Source organism: Triturus cristatus, chromosome 7, assembly GCF_964204655.1.
Source record: "Triturus cristatus chromosome 7, aTriCri1.1, whole genome shotgun sequence".
In the NCBI taxonomy this organism is placed as follows: Eukaryota; Metazoa; Chordata; class Amphibia; order Caudata; family Salamandridae; genus Triturus; species Triturus cristatus.
Window position 1 is genome coordinate 1,569,340,164 of NC_140590.1, and position 14,570 is coordinate 1,569,354,733.

The 14,570-nt window shown below is 43.1% G+C and overlaps 2 protein-coding genes across 2 annotated transcripts in view; one reads left to right on the forward strand and one right to left on the reverse strand.

Moving 5' to 3' along the window:
• Nucleotides 1–6,570, forward strand: part of CCNDBP1 (cyclin D1 binding protein 1) — a 76,873-nt gene extending 70,303 nt beyond the window's left edge. Inside the window, exon 11 of the mRNA XM_085619402.1 lies at nucleotides 5,727–6,570. Coding sequence (XP_085475528.1) covers nucleotides 5,727–5,835 — 109 coding nt within the window. The 3' untranslated portion in view covers nucleotides 5,836–6,570. The remainder of the gene's footprint in view (nucleotides 1–5,726) is intronic.
• LOC146812403 (protein 4.2-like) overlaps nucleotides 6,539–14,570 on the reverse strand; it is a 57,337-nt gene continuing 49,305 nt past the window's right edge. Inside the window, exons 10-13 of the mRNA XM_085619401.1 lie at nucleotides 11,592–11,909; nucleotides 10,537–10,697; nucleotides 10,028–10,161; nucleotides 6,539–6,873 (exon numbers count right to left, since the gene is read on the reverse strand). Of these exons, the coding sequence (XP_085475527.1) occupies nucleotides 6,714–6,873; nucleotides 10,028–10,161; nucleotides 10,537–10,697; nucleotides 11,592–11,909 (773 nt within the window). The 3' untranslated portion in view covers nucleotides 6,539–6,713. The remainder of the gene's footprint in view (nucleotides 6,874–10,027; nucleotides 10,162–10,536; nucleotides 10,698–11,591; nucleotides 11,910–14,570) is intronic.

Here is a 14,570-nt window from a genome sequence, read left to right on the forward strand (position 1 = left end):
GGGTGCAGACTCGCCGGCGGGGCTGATACCAGGTCAGCTGCTTCTTCTCTCCTCTCTGCTTTTCCAGCTCTTCAGCATGCTCTCTCTTTTTTAGGTCATCAGGATCTGCTCTTCTGGTGCCAATGGCTCCCCTAAATACTCAATTTAGGGGTTTTAGGGGAGTGTAGAGTAGTAGCCAATGGGCTGCTGGCCCTTGGGGTCACTATGCTCCCTATATGACCACTTCCTGTGGTAATTGAGCATAGCCTTGTCCCAGAATTCCTAAGTATGCTATCACAAAGATGGCTACTTCGGAAGAATCGTGTCCACCTCAGTTTAGCCCATCTTAGAGGTGGTGCTAACCTAGTGGCTGGCTAGCTAATTATCCCGCCTGTCCAGGTGCCAAGGGAGTTCTGGACAGAGGGGATTGGTTTCCTCTCTTGTGAGGGGAGCCAGATTCCCATTTCAAAAGCAGCAGCTCTTTGAAGCTTGCCGGCCAAGGAAGGCGAATCGGCAGATCATTCTGTGGGAGAGGGTCTGACACCCTCTTCCCGGACAGGCTTTTGTTCTGCGCCTCCTGAGAGCACAAGGCCCTAACTCAAGTAGGTCAGAACAGCATCTCGGGCGGCAGGCTTGCATAGAGCAGTCCGGAGCCACACCAGAGTCTGGTATGTTTTTGGGGGCACTTCTAAGGTGCCCTCTGGGTGCATGTATTGATATATCCAACACTCAAATCAGTGTGGGTTTACCAGTATATGATGTTTGATACCAAACATCCCTATCTTCAGTCAAGCCATCATGTAGCAAGGAAACTTGTTTTTGCCAGTGTCCAGCACATGTTTTAAAATGGCTACCCTGATCACTTGTACTGGCAGTAATAGGACTGACCCGCACAGGGGGCATAACTGCTAATGCAGGTATGCTCTCACATGTAATACTCAACACCCTGCCTTAGGGCTGCCAGGCCTGCTATACAGGTGCCTTACAAATATGACATGCAGTGGTAGGGGACATGGCAGACAGGGATGTGTGACATGTTGTGTTTTCACGTTTGTCTGCATCAAAACACGTAGCCTGCAATGGCAGCCTTGCATGTGCTTGGCAAGGGGTCCCTTAGGGTGGCACAAATTGTGCTGCTGCACTCAGGGACCCTTTTTATTACCTCAGGCCCTAGGTACCAGGGGTACCATTTACTAGGGACTTGCAGAGAGTGCTAAAGGTTTTTCCAATTGGATAAACTATTGTACAGTTTTGGGAAAGAGCTATGGCACTGGGGACCTGGTTAGCAGGAACCCAGTGCACTTTCAATCGGAATCACATCCTCTACCAAGCAAAAAGTGTCGGTGAACATGACAAAAAGGGGCACTTACCTACACCGGTTGAGAGTGCACGATCAGTACAGCTAGGCCACTCTGGAAGTGGGTCTCTGCTGCGTTGACGTCCCTCGACAGCTGCTCATTTTAGTGTGGTGGCAGTCCGGATTGGGCTCTCAGGGGCTTTGTTTGCTGCAAGGGGTCCGGTGTCCCGTGTATTGGCCCTGTGCTTCTTAGGTTGGTCCTGGTGTCCTCTCACTTGGTGAGGGAACAGAGCTGACCATCAGTAGCACAGGATCACCTTCCTGGGCAGCTATGTCGGACTGGCCAGGGAGCATCAACTTGATAAACCAGACTTTGTGTTTTTGGTGCCTGCGGACTGCAGGGGAGTAGCTCCTCTACTCCAAGAGAGATTACTGGCAATTTGCGAAGGGCTTGCAGTCTCCCGGGTGTCTTGATCAGCTGCAATACAAGTCACTGGTCATAATTGTCGAGTCTGGTGCAGGCAGGCAGGGTGGGTTTGGCATCAAAAGTCCGCAGCAGTCTTCAGTTCTCGTTTTTCTCATGGCTCCTCTTGGTCGTCTTCTTGATCGGTGGAATCTGAGTTCCTGGTGTTGGGGTGCCACCATAAATGCTCAATTTAGGGGCATTAAGAGGAGTGACAAGTAGTAGCCAATGGGCTACTTAACTTTAGGGTGTCTACAGCCTCTATATGACCGCTTCCTGTGGGAAGTGGTCATAACCCTGACCCAGAGAGCCTAATTCCACTAAAACTAAGATGGTGGAATTCTAAAAGTCGTGTCCACATCAGGTAGTCAACCTTAAAGGTGGAACTAGCCTGAGAGGAGGACACGCCTCCTGACTAGCTAATTTCCCCACTGTCCTTGTGCAAATAGGCCCGGGCAGTGGGTGGCATTTCCCCTGTCTCGGGAAGCCTTTGATTGCATATCAAAGGCGGCAGAGAGCTTAGACGCCTCCTCCCTTGATAAGCTGATAACTTAGCCATTCTGATTGGTGGTGGTGACACCACCTCTGGCCGGAGCAGGCATTGTTTCTGCCCTCAGATCGTGAGCTCTTACCTGGAGGGGTCCAGAAACCAGTCTTTGGTGGCAGGCTGGTCTACACCAGTCAGCCAGCACACTAGTAGTCGGTAGGTTTTCAGGGGGCACCTATGAGGTGACCTCTGGGTGTGTGTATTACTAAATCCATCACTGGAATCCGTGTGGGTTTATTAATACAAGATGTTGGATACAAAGCTTCTCTAGTTTCAGTGAATCCATCATGTAGCTGGGGATCTTGTCAATACCAGTGTCCAGTACATGTACTCAAAATGGCTTCCCTGTATGCTTGTAATATCGAAGAATCGACTTGAGCATCACAAGAGCATATCTGCTCATGCAGATTTGTCCACACATGTAGTATAGTGCACCCTGCCTTAGGGCCCCTCACAGAATTGACCTCCAAGAAAATGCAGAAGAAGGTAAAGTAGACAGTGCGCTATCAAAATGCTTTCGACACTCTGAAGGAAGCAATGTGCTCAGCACCCATTCTGAAAGCTTCAGATTATTCTAAGCAGTTCATAGTGCAGGCAGATGCCTCTGAACATGGGATAGGAGCGGTCCTACCCAATACCAGGAAGGATGGCCGTTACCAGCCTGTTTCTTTCATTAGCAGGAGGTTACGCCCCAGAGAGCAGGGTTGGAGTGCCATTGAGAGGAAGCCTTTGCTGTGGTTTGGTCCCTGAAGAAGTTGAGACCATACTTGTTTGGTTCTCACTTCCTTGTTCAACCTGACCACAGCCCTCTCAAATGGCTGATGCAAATGAAAAGTGAAAACTCCAAACTGTTGAGGTGGTCCATCTCCTTACAATGGAGCACAGTCCTTGTACTGACCGTGGCAATGCAGAGTTTCCCCTTAGACGATGAAGACTGTCTTGGGAAAGGTTAGTCTAATTCGCTTTGATTCTGGGGGCGGGGGGAGATTGTGCAGGAAGGTGCCCCTTCTTGACATGGTCCCTCCCACTTTTTGCCTGGTACCTGATGCAATTTTGACAGATGTGCACTGGATTCCTGTGATCCAGGTCCCCAGTGCCAGATCTCGTTCCGTAAACACCCCCCCCCCCAGTTGGCCATACCTTTAGTAAGTCCCTAGTAGATGGTACCTCTAGTATCCAGGGCATGGGTACTAAATAGGATCCCTACGGGGTACAGCTTGTATTGTGCCACCCTAAGGGCCCCCTCACCTAACTCATGCTGACTGGCATTGCAGACTGCGTGTCTTGGTGCTTATGAAAGTGGAAAAAAAAACATGGCACACATCCCTGTGTGCCATGCCTGCAGGCACTGCATGCAGTATAGGTAGGCCACCCCTACAGCAGGCCTTACAGTCCTATTCCAGGGTGCACTATAGAACATGTGCGGGCATATCTGCATGAGCAAATATGCCCCAGTGATGTCAAAGTCAATTCTTAGATATCACAAGTGAACAGGAAAACCATTTTATATACATGTGCTGGACACTGGTAAAAACGAGTTTCCCAGCTACATGATGGCTTCACTGAAAGCTATGGTGTTTGGTATCAAACATCTTGTATTAATAAACCCCCACTGATTCCAGTGGTAGATTTATTGATACATGCACTAAGAGGGCACCTTAGAGGTGCTCCCTGAAAACCTTCCAGCCTCTGGTGTGCTGGCTGACTGGTGTCGACCAGCCTGCCACCACAGACCGGTTTATGACCCACTGCATATGAGAACCTACAATCTCCGAGGCCAGAACAGTGCCTACTCTGGCCGACGGTGTTGCCACCACCTCCAAGCAGGATGGCTAAGTAATCAGCATATCAAGGCAGGAGGCTTCAAAGGCGTCTGCCGCCTTTGGTATGTGACCATGTCTTCCACAGACAGGGGAAATGCCAACCCCCTGCTCGGGGCCTATTTGGAACCTGGACAGGCGGGAAATTAGATATGAAGAGAGGTGGGGTACACTACCAGGCCAGTCACACCCCTAAGGTGAGCTGCCTGATGTGCCCCCCTTTAGGAAAATTCTGCCATCTAAGTAATGGTAGAATTAGGAACTCTAAGGCAAGGTTATGCCCACTTCCCATAGGAAACGGTCATATAGGGGGTGTAGTGACCCCAAGGGTAAGTGGCCCATTTCCATGTAGGGTAAATTGTGTAATGTCTAATGTGTACATGTTTTTCTGTGTGAGGGAAGATTACAACACTGCCACTCATTTTGTAAAAGAGATTTGGGTGTGACTAAGGTTAACACATTTTTCAGGTAAAAGAGCGCTAGCAATTTATTTAGTTTTGAACCTGGTAGCCAGGGGCAGCTAGTTAAATACGAATTCATTTAAATTCCTCAGTATTGTTTTCAGCATGGCGATTGTATCTGTTTGCATTAATAAATATTTAGAGATAATTTAGGCCGCTCTAAATGACTTTTTAAGTGAGGTAATGTGTTTGCTCTCTTCAGTTTATATGGTACATGAAAATATACAAGATTTTTCTATTTTCCCAATATTGTTTCTGACTTTGACAGAAAAATACCAGGCAGGGAAGCTTGTAGTACTGCTGTCAGCAGTTCTGACCAGGTGATAAATGTGTGCATCGCATCTGGTTATAATGTAACCTTTGTTGAATACTGTCACAAGTAATTATGCCTCCCATCTACTTCAGTAGCTTTGTGGCACTCAATATTAGATCCAGTTGTCCCAGTTGTATGGGTCGATTGTACTTGTAATGTCTTACTAATTTCCTCAAATATTTTTCTGAATGAAAACACACATAGGCCTCACTTTTTAATTTTTGACCTGGTCCTCACAAAAACTTCAGGCAAACCTGGAAGGAACTGTAAAGATTGTGAAGTTTGTTGCCTTTGTGCGCCTTCTGATGCTGATGCAAACACAGTTTCCGGCTAAAAGTAGCTGCTCCATGGAATAAAATATACTGCCAAATGTACTTGTTTTCGAAGATTATGCAGTGCACTTCTTTTTTTTTTTCTTCTTCTTGTTCTTTTATTAATTTTGAGAAGTTGGAGAAGCTATTAAAAAAGACTTAAAAGTCGACGTCTTCCTTCTCTGCTGACCCTTGACATATTTGTGCAGAAATTTAAGCAGAAAGACAAACGTCTTATGCTTTTTTTAAGCAACTTTCTTTTCTTTCACAGCTGTTTTATTCTTGCCTTACAGGAATACTGAATGTTATGTGGAAAACCTTTTTCTAATTAATATACCATAATAGTGGGTATGGATTGTTTTGAGTTAAAACGATATTTATTCTTGCTCATATTTCCCCTGTCCAAAAAAATTGAGCATTTCCCTAACCCTGAGTGGATCGTGACTTTATATTACTTAAAAAATATGCAGACAGCATGTACTTTAATTTCTTCCTGCTTAATTTCTTCTGTCCTTAATTTCTTTTCTGTTTGTAGGGCAAGTCATTTTTGTCCTCAGTCAGAGGCTGGGTGGGTCAAGTTCCTTGATGGCGCCGTCGATCATAACATGAACAAAGTAAAGGATTTGACCCAACATGCCCTTTAGCAATTCCCCAATAGATGTTAAAGGCTTCTTTGGACTTGGACTATGAATAGTTGCTTTCTGCAGACACTCCGAAGGAGGACGAAGTCTGGAGTGGGGCAAGAGGATGTGTATGCAAATGTGCTCGGATGCATTTTACCTATGTGCTTCAGTAGCCTAAATTTTGTCTACTTTTGGCTGACCTAGCTGTTATTGTGGATACTACCATCTCATCCCGCTGCTCCTGTTGTACTACCACCTCTACTGGTTGTGGCAAAGAGAATATAACAATAGGCCCACCATGGCCACAACTCTGATTTGGATCTTTTGCTCTGTTGGAAAAGTTAAGGAGCTTCCAACCTGCTAGACTTGAGTACAAAGTGGGTATTTTCTGAGGCAGAACCTGTACTCTTTTCAAGTAAACCAGAATGAGTCACTGGTGATAGATTTCCTGCCATATAAACCTCTACCTTGTGGTGGAGGTTGAAATGTTCTACAATCCAGACAGACATTTATTAAATGAACAGCAGTTTTGCAGTGTTCTGATTCACTGTTCTATCTCGTGGTCCCTTTCATTTGCCTTACCTTTCTCTTCTGCTGCATTCTCATATCTAGTAGTTTTTCTCCCTCAAGTTCCCTCGACCACATACTACTTCTACATTTCTTTCTTACTATGTTCCCAGTTGAATCCACTTCCATTGTGTGCCCAGTTGAATCCACTTCCATTGTGAAAATAAAGTATTTTATTTTATATAAAGACTTACTTTATTTGTGTTTGTTTCTACAATACGTCTCAATTATAATTTAAAAAAAAAAAAAAGAAAATCTAGCCTTTGTATGTTCAGCTTGGTATAACTTGTTCTCACTGCTCGGAGTGCCTGTTTTCTTGGTACCACTTCTACTCAAGGCGTTGCCTTTGTTAGGACCTCCATGCTCTTGAAGCCTTGAAGATCTTGAAACTTGCTGCAGTCAAGGTCCACGTTCAGCCTACGCAGTCCCGTCTGTGTGGGCGTGAAGGGCACAAGCTGGGTCAGGCTGCCTCCAGGCTCAATGGTGCGGAACCTGAAATCCAGTTGGGAAAGAAGGTTATCACGTATGACCTTTAAACGCCGAACTGGTAATGAAACATGGAACTCCTACAAATGTACATTTTGCCAGGTTTGTCTACATTTGGTGTATAAGGGCCAGGTCCAGGTCATATGCTCAGGATTTCACGATGGGATACATTTACATAAAATTAATCTTAACTAAAGTTGACATTTGGCAAGGATCCTGCTGTACTGGGCCATTGCTGAACACTTCTGGTCTAAGCCCTTGTTTCTTGTTCGATAACGGGCAATAGATTGTAGCTCGCTGCTCGTGCTTTAAAGCTCAAATGTTGAAATGCATGGTTTATAGAGCAATTAATGTGTTTTTTTCAGGTGTAAAAAGAAAGTAACATTACTTTGAAGATCAAAAGAAAAACGGAATGTAGACCAGCTCTATGTCCCATTAAAACCTAACCAGTATAACCAGCTCATATTTTGTCAGCTTCCAGATTAGTAAAAATTAAGATTTCTGGTTGAGAATCGAGGTGACAGTTGTCCCACTATTCAATGCAAATTCCTTTGATAATTTGAAGATGGAGCAAACCAAAGCTACGTTTATAGGACGTAGAGCAGATGTAAGTGGGCAGAGGTTTAAAGGGAGGTGGAGAGGTTCAAAATAAGAGCAGTGAGAACAAAGGATGGTTCCAATCAAGACCGAAGGCAGAAGTTTCAAGAAGCAAATGAGAAGGCAAGACTCTAGAGAAGGAGAGGCAACGATGCACGCTTTGTGTAGACCCTTACAGACTGCGAATTAAAAGTTAGGCTCCGCTGAAAAGCAGGATGGGGAAACAAGATGTAAGAAGTGCAAGACAAGTGAGCAGAACAGGAGAGTGGAAAATAAGGAAGCCTTCAATCAGGCTGGAGGTGGATTGGAAGAAGTCATTCAAGGTCACGAGGGGCTCATTCAAGGTCACGAGGGGCTCAAATGCACACAAGTATTAGGAGCAGTTTAGTTCATATTTGAGGAATAACGATAAATGTTCCAGTGGATCCAGGGTTGCAGAAGAGGGGATGAGTGGGACACCGGTGAAGCTAGGAAAAGAAAGGAAGAGTGCAATGGCAAATGGAAGTAGAGAAGAAAGACAAGTTCCTATGATACGCACCATGAAGAAAGTGTATGAAATTCTTGTGAGGAGCAGACACAAAGGTTTAGGTGAGGACCATGATGGAATAGAAGATGCGTCTCTGAGGAAAACGCTAACTGGTGGTGGACTTTGTTGTAGGTAATGGGCAAAGACTAGTGGGTAGTAAGGAACAGTTCTAGTATAAAAACTAAGAAGGACATGCAGTGAGATAAAGAGTTGGTGATTGCTTACAAAGTTCACAGTTTTGAAGGACTGACTGCGTGTAATGGAAACATAAAGGGAGGGAATCTTATAGAGACAAGCTTCTCTATTGAAAGAGAAGGCAGAGGAGAAGGAAGCCTGATGAGTCATGAAGAAAACAAAAGTTCAGTGTGTAACTGTGAAATGGGTTTGGGGCTCTTTGGCATGTGATGTGAAAAGATGTCATTAGTACAGAAGACATGGGCAAAAAGGGATTTCATCCCCAGTTCACCATTTTTTTTTTTTTTTTTTAGATTACACGCTGTGAGTGAATTCTAATTATATATCGCAGTGGGTGGAATTCAATCTTTATCTTATTAGGCTGCTCTATACATCTGGGAATTTCACTCAAAGGGGCATGCAGATGGTGGGTTTTAGCAATATTAAAGACTAGATATGTGGTCTTTGCTCTACAGAAGGGCAAAGTACTACTTTATTTTGGAACATGGCTGAAAAAATTTAAAAATATATGGCTCAGAAAACAATCATCTCCAGGTCTGCTGGGACCTTTTAGGTGGAAAGGCTGGCGGTTGATCCTCTGTTAAATTTTTACGAGGCTCCCGCCGCCCGGCAGTACTTAAGGAGCTAAGTCTACATATCTGTAGTACTTTGTGACCTTCCGAGAAGTACTTGAAGGTTTCTACACAAACCGTGAGTTTTGGTACACTACAAACGCCACAGGTTAGGATAAGCCTTCGCGTGCTTATACCGCCGTGGTGTTTTTCCTTTAGGTCCTGATGAAAGCTTTGCTAAAACAATTATTAGAAGCTGAAACATGTTGACCATATGCACTTTGTTTGGATGCAACTGGACAAATTAATTCCAGTTAGGGACATCCATTTTTTCACTTGTTTTTAATAGGAGCCTTTGATTCCGCTAAATAAAATTGTTGAGTGGATTAAGGCCCCCTCTTTTAAATTTCACCATTTTTTTCACACGACACCTTGGATTCACAACACGCTCCGCTATAATTGAAGTGTCGCAGCACACCAGAGATACATTCGGTATCTCTGGTGGAACCCTATGATGAAGCATGTCACTGACTAGGTTGGTGAGTGAGGGTTCTTTTACTATTCTGTAGTGACTCCTTCTGGCATTTTTCTTTTTAGGACACACTCTTTTGTTGTTTTATTTATACTTGACTCAAGGGGAATAAGAGTGGTTCCGTTATTCTTTGCCCTTACTCTCTTGTTGTTTTTGAATAATCAGAAAACAATTATACAAATTGTTTTGGGGCCTTGCCCACATTTGAGGATATCTAGAGTTGGCATGATAATTCTATTTAAATCGGTCTATAATTTCTCTTCCTAGTTGAAAGAATAAAGTTGTCTTTCATCCAAATATCAAGTTAAGATTTCATTGATTGTATATTTATGGAATTGTGGCTATTTCTTCATTCAGTATTCTTTGTATCATGATCATATGAACATCTTAAATAGCAATATAAAAATAAAAATCTTAAAAAAATAGAGCATACAGATTTTACACTGATAAGACACCGCTATTCTGTTTATTGGCCAAATTTGTCTTTGCTCCTATCTGGGATCACATTGGTAATCTCTAATGGGAAAAGACCGTCAGACCCCTGACTTCTTCCCCCTTTTCTCCTTTCTTCTCAAGTTACACAAAGACACTATTGCCCTACCTTTCTTATTGGTGCCTGGTTGATGTCCCCTAATGTCAACCTCCCCACTCCCTGTGCATGCCTGATTTTTCTTTGTATACCATCACATTTAGTGTACTTTTTCAGTTGATATCCCCTAATTTGAGTAGCTTTTTTCATTTCACTGCGCAGTCTGTTACCTGTATGTCCTCCCATTTGAAACCAGACCTCTCCCTTCTACTGTGAGCACACAGTCGTCCAAGGCCTCAGGCAGGGGGTTGGTGAAGCTGATTCTTGCAGTGACAAGATCATACTTTTGAGCTTTTTCTGGCATCTGCAGACATAAGGGTGAACTATATTAGTGAAAGATGCTCTTGAGATTCTGTCTGAGGACCGAATCCTTCACCACACACTCTTACATACCCTAGGCAGTCGTGCTTTTATCGCTTTAAGTTGCCTGATTTCTAAATTGTTCATTTGCAATCAATTCGTGCTCAAAGATTAGTTAATAACATTCATAAAGGCATTCAAGGGTGTGCTGATCTTGTGTTCATCACACAGGACTTTGACTGCACACGGTACCGCACAGGAACTTTCATTACACATTACACTGTGCGCTCACGCAGCACATGGCCTGCCTCCCTATTCCATGAGACCCAAGGGTTAGTCTAGAGGAAAATTAAAAAAACATAATGTACACTGTGCTTACCTCAATAGTAATACTGGGATTGGAAATTGTTACATCTTGCTGTGCGAAGAAAGTGTTGCTGGTGTCTGCGTTCTTCGCCACCGCTGTGATTCTGAGCAGGCTGGTCTCCAGCAGGACCTTTTCATACTGAGAGTACGCTATGCTTGCAGTGATGGTTTTCTCTAAGAAGTAAAAACGATTTTTGTCAAGGAGCCAATAGCTTCATCTGATTGCAACTTTTTGACTGTGTTTGTGCAGCATATGGATGCTTGGGAGCAGTTTTGTGAAAGGCTCGACTACTGGTGTGATTTGGCATGAATACTTGACAATCATTAACAGCTGTTACAATTAAAATGGGGATGGGCAATAGGAGTACAATTATTGTGACTTGCCCTTTTACTTTGCCTTATCTAGACACGTTGTTAGGTGAACTTACAGGACTGTAATTGATTTGCAATAGTTGGATGACAGTCAGAATGCAAAATGTATTGTCGGTGCAATGTGCAAGCTGTCTGTGAGTCAGTGGGTCATTTATGGTGCTTAACCCTAGCACATGGCATTTTGGCATTGGGAATTTTTAACGACTTAAAAAGGAACCAAAAAAAGGAGGCTGCCACAAAAAAGATCAGTTTTTTTTACCTGATACCTAAACCCACAATTATAAGACCAAAACTGAAAAAGACGTTCTATATCAGCGAGTCGCTTGAGCTATGGCACCGGCGATGGAGGAAAGAGCAGTAGCGGTAACAGAGAGTGGTCGTATCTTTAGTGATGTGGCCCTGTTTCTGTTGGGGTCATATCGGTGCCATATTGCAAACCGTGTCTGCACAAGCTGAATATAGATGGATCTGCCTTCGACCTAAGAAGTGTGGCCGGTTTTTTACATAAAAATTGAGCTGAAGTTTGTAAAGTTGAGCCTCTTAGTTTCTGCCCTCAATTAAAGGATGAGTGTTGCAAGCACTTAAGAGAGAAAGAGCTGAAAAGATCACTCGGATAATATACAAATGGATTTGTGTCTCTCTCCTCCTGGGTGAGTACAGTTAGCCTTGGCAAGTAGAGCCGTTGATAATACTTACCCTCGTTAGACAGTAGAGAGAAGTGTAGCTCTTCATTCCAAAACTGGTTAATTGCAACACCATTATAGTGAAAGGATTGGGTGCCCATGGCCAGCTGCAGCGTCATCCCCACCTGGTCCCTGTTGGACAGTATGACAGAGAATTTAATGTCTTGTCCGAATATTATTGACCTTTTGGACTGGATAGTGACCAGTAGTCTAGAAGGCTCCTCTAGCATGGCGAGCAATGTTGTGTGAGACCTCCTGTCTTCTGGGGATGAGCGGTAGGCCTTGTGTTTTTCAAGTGCTTTTTGGAAGGCTTCTCTTTCTTCGAGAGAACCTGTAAAATGATGAAGATGGTGATCCATTTTTAAAATTAATTAAAAATGAGAGCGGTCTGGCCAACTCTTGCAATGTGGCTATGACATTTCGGAGTGTAATAACGGATAAGGAAGTAATGCTCACTCGGTAAATGTTATCACAACTACTGAAGTGGTTATATTGGCTCAAAACCTATTCAGTCCTCATTACAACGTACCCAAGAATTATGTAGCAAACGTATTTATTTTGTCAAAACATGCTTATCATTTTAGCCCTATGAATACATTATAATTATTTTGTTTTGGCAAATACATCAGTTCACTCACAAATGTGGTGTAAAACCTGTGGAGTCATGGATACACGATGCTTTGGTATTGTAGCTGGCTCAGAAAACGTAAAAATAAATGTCATCTTACGGGTTGCCGGTGATTTGAAAAGAGCAGCAAGAGATCTAACAAACTAGGACGTTCTGTGCGAAGTCAATGAGAGAAAGATATTATGCACATTTCCAGCTATATGCTGGTCCTCATAATACACACAAGATCTAAGTAGCAAACCTTGTGCTAATCTTTTGTGAGATCAGAACCTTCAACTTTAATATGCGACATTGCCTCCGAACAAAGGCCCAGGCTGACCCCATATCTTTCAGATGGATTAAAAAGCAATGAAGATTGATTTTCAGAACACCTACAACATTGTCCAAGTTAGATCGTAGATGTATCTTACCTGGATCACCTGTGAGCGGGCCTCCACCTCAATATGACTCTTTACTTTTGAAAAGAAGTACTACCAACAAATCATACAATTTATTGCTCTCAGGTGCAAACATTATATTTTTCATGCATGTAGATAAGCAACAGCTAAGAATACTATGAAGGGTATTTCACAAGGGTAAATACTAGGGAAAATGGCTTACTACTAAAATGTATTGACTTGGAACCAAACCAGCCAAAAAAGAAAGATCACCGTTTTCTGATGACTTTACCATGACTAATCCAAAATCTCTTAAACTCGACCTTTGTGGCCACTCAGCACAGTGACGATCGACTGGTGTTCTGCAGTTCTTAAAGAGCAAAACTTCTCAAGTCCATATGTTACTCAAACTATGTCCAGCCCCAAAAAGACCATTCATTCTACATGCTATTATCTCTACCTTCTGACCTATGGGCCTGGTTGAAGGGTGAAGCTACCAAATGAGCAAAACCTTCTTCACACTGACCAGACAATGCCCAGTATCTTGTTTCAAGGATTTGTCCCAGTGCTTTGTCCTGAAAACGCATAACGTGAATTAATTTCTTCTCGGGGATGTAGTCTCCAGTGCCCTTAAACTTGAAGTCACGCTCATATGAAAATATAATGCAGAGCGCATGGTGTTAGCTAGCTACTTGCTTTTGTGAAAAGTTTTTATACCCAAGTAAGATTTTAGAAAGAGAACCCAATAAATAAAAAAAAAGTTGTAGAGGACCAAAACCTTCTCCATGGTTGTCTTGTTCAGACCAGAGGAAAAGGTACTGCCTCATCATACATCAGAAAGGATTGCAACTCTGTAGGAACATAGACAGCACTGGTAATTCATGGCAGTTTTCATATGTGGATCATTATATATTATAATATATTTTGGTGCTTTAATTTATGTTGGGTATCTTAAACCACAGATTCCTCACCGTTTGAAGATTCGCGCAGGTGCCAGATTCAATGGTAGTACTCCCGTCCGCTGGCATATAAGCGCCCCCCTTGAGTAGCACACTATTCGTTTTGAAAATCATTGCATATTGGCAAAAGTTGGGAGTGGAACTCTGGATCCATGTCGGAAGGCACAGAAAGAGAGGAACTGACATCAGCACACAGACGTGACACTTATATACACATCCACTCTGTCATATCCTGGGGTTAAGGAGACCGCGCAGAACTGTACAATGCCATATGCTGGTGAGCAGGAGCCCTACTGTTGAAGTTGGCCAGATCCCTTCTGGCACATGGGGATATTCAAAAAGTGAGGAATGCGCATCCACCAGAAAGAGCATTACTGAAGGCAATTAACTTGATCATCACAGGGAATCGAGAAATATGGAAAGTATTTCAGTTATCTGTGAAATATGGATTTCGTCATAATGACAGCCACAACCCATTCTGAGGAGCTTTAACATTGTTAGGGCTATAAGGATTTTGGGGCATGGAGCACCACGTTATGTGGCATGTTATCCAAGTTGTGCTGTAAAAAATGCTAATTATGTGGCTCATTTCCTGGCATTATATTGTCAATCCATTTCAACTAGAATGTACAGCACTACACACTACAAACAGATGCTTATAGGATAAGTAACATTTTCCTTTTGGTGATATTTGGTGATATTTGCAAATGATGTGGCAGATAGGTTACATTCATAATTATGTACAGACTTAACTAAATTTATTGGCCCTCACCATGGTCTATTTTCGCAACAGTTTATTCAGAAAACACAACACTAACTAATCAGTGCTCCTTCATTGTTAGCTGCACTTTAAAGAAACCAGTTACAGTAAACCTGGGATATAAAAAATACCAAACTACTCCTTACCAATATACAGAGACGACAGCGTGCACTCAAAAATAGTGGAATGCTGAAAAGTGTTTATTCACACCAACATCAACAAAACCCAATACGTTCGTGAGTTGGTAGGTGTGTTGGATACATATATA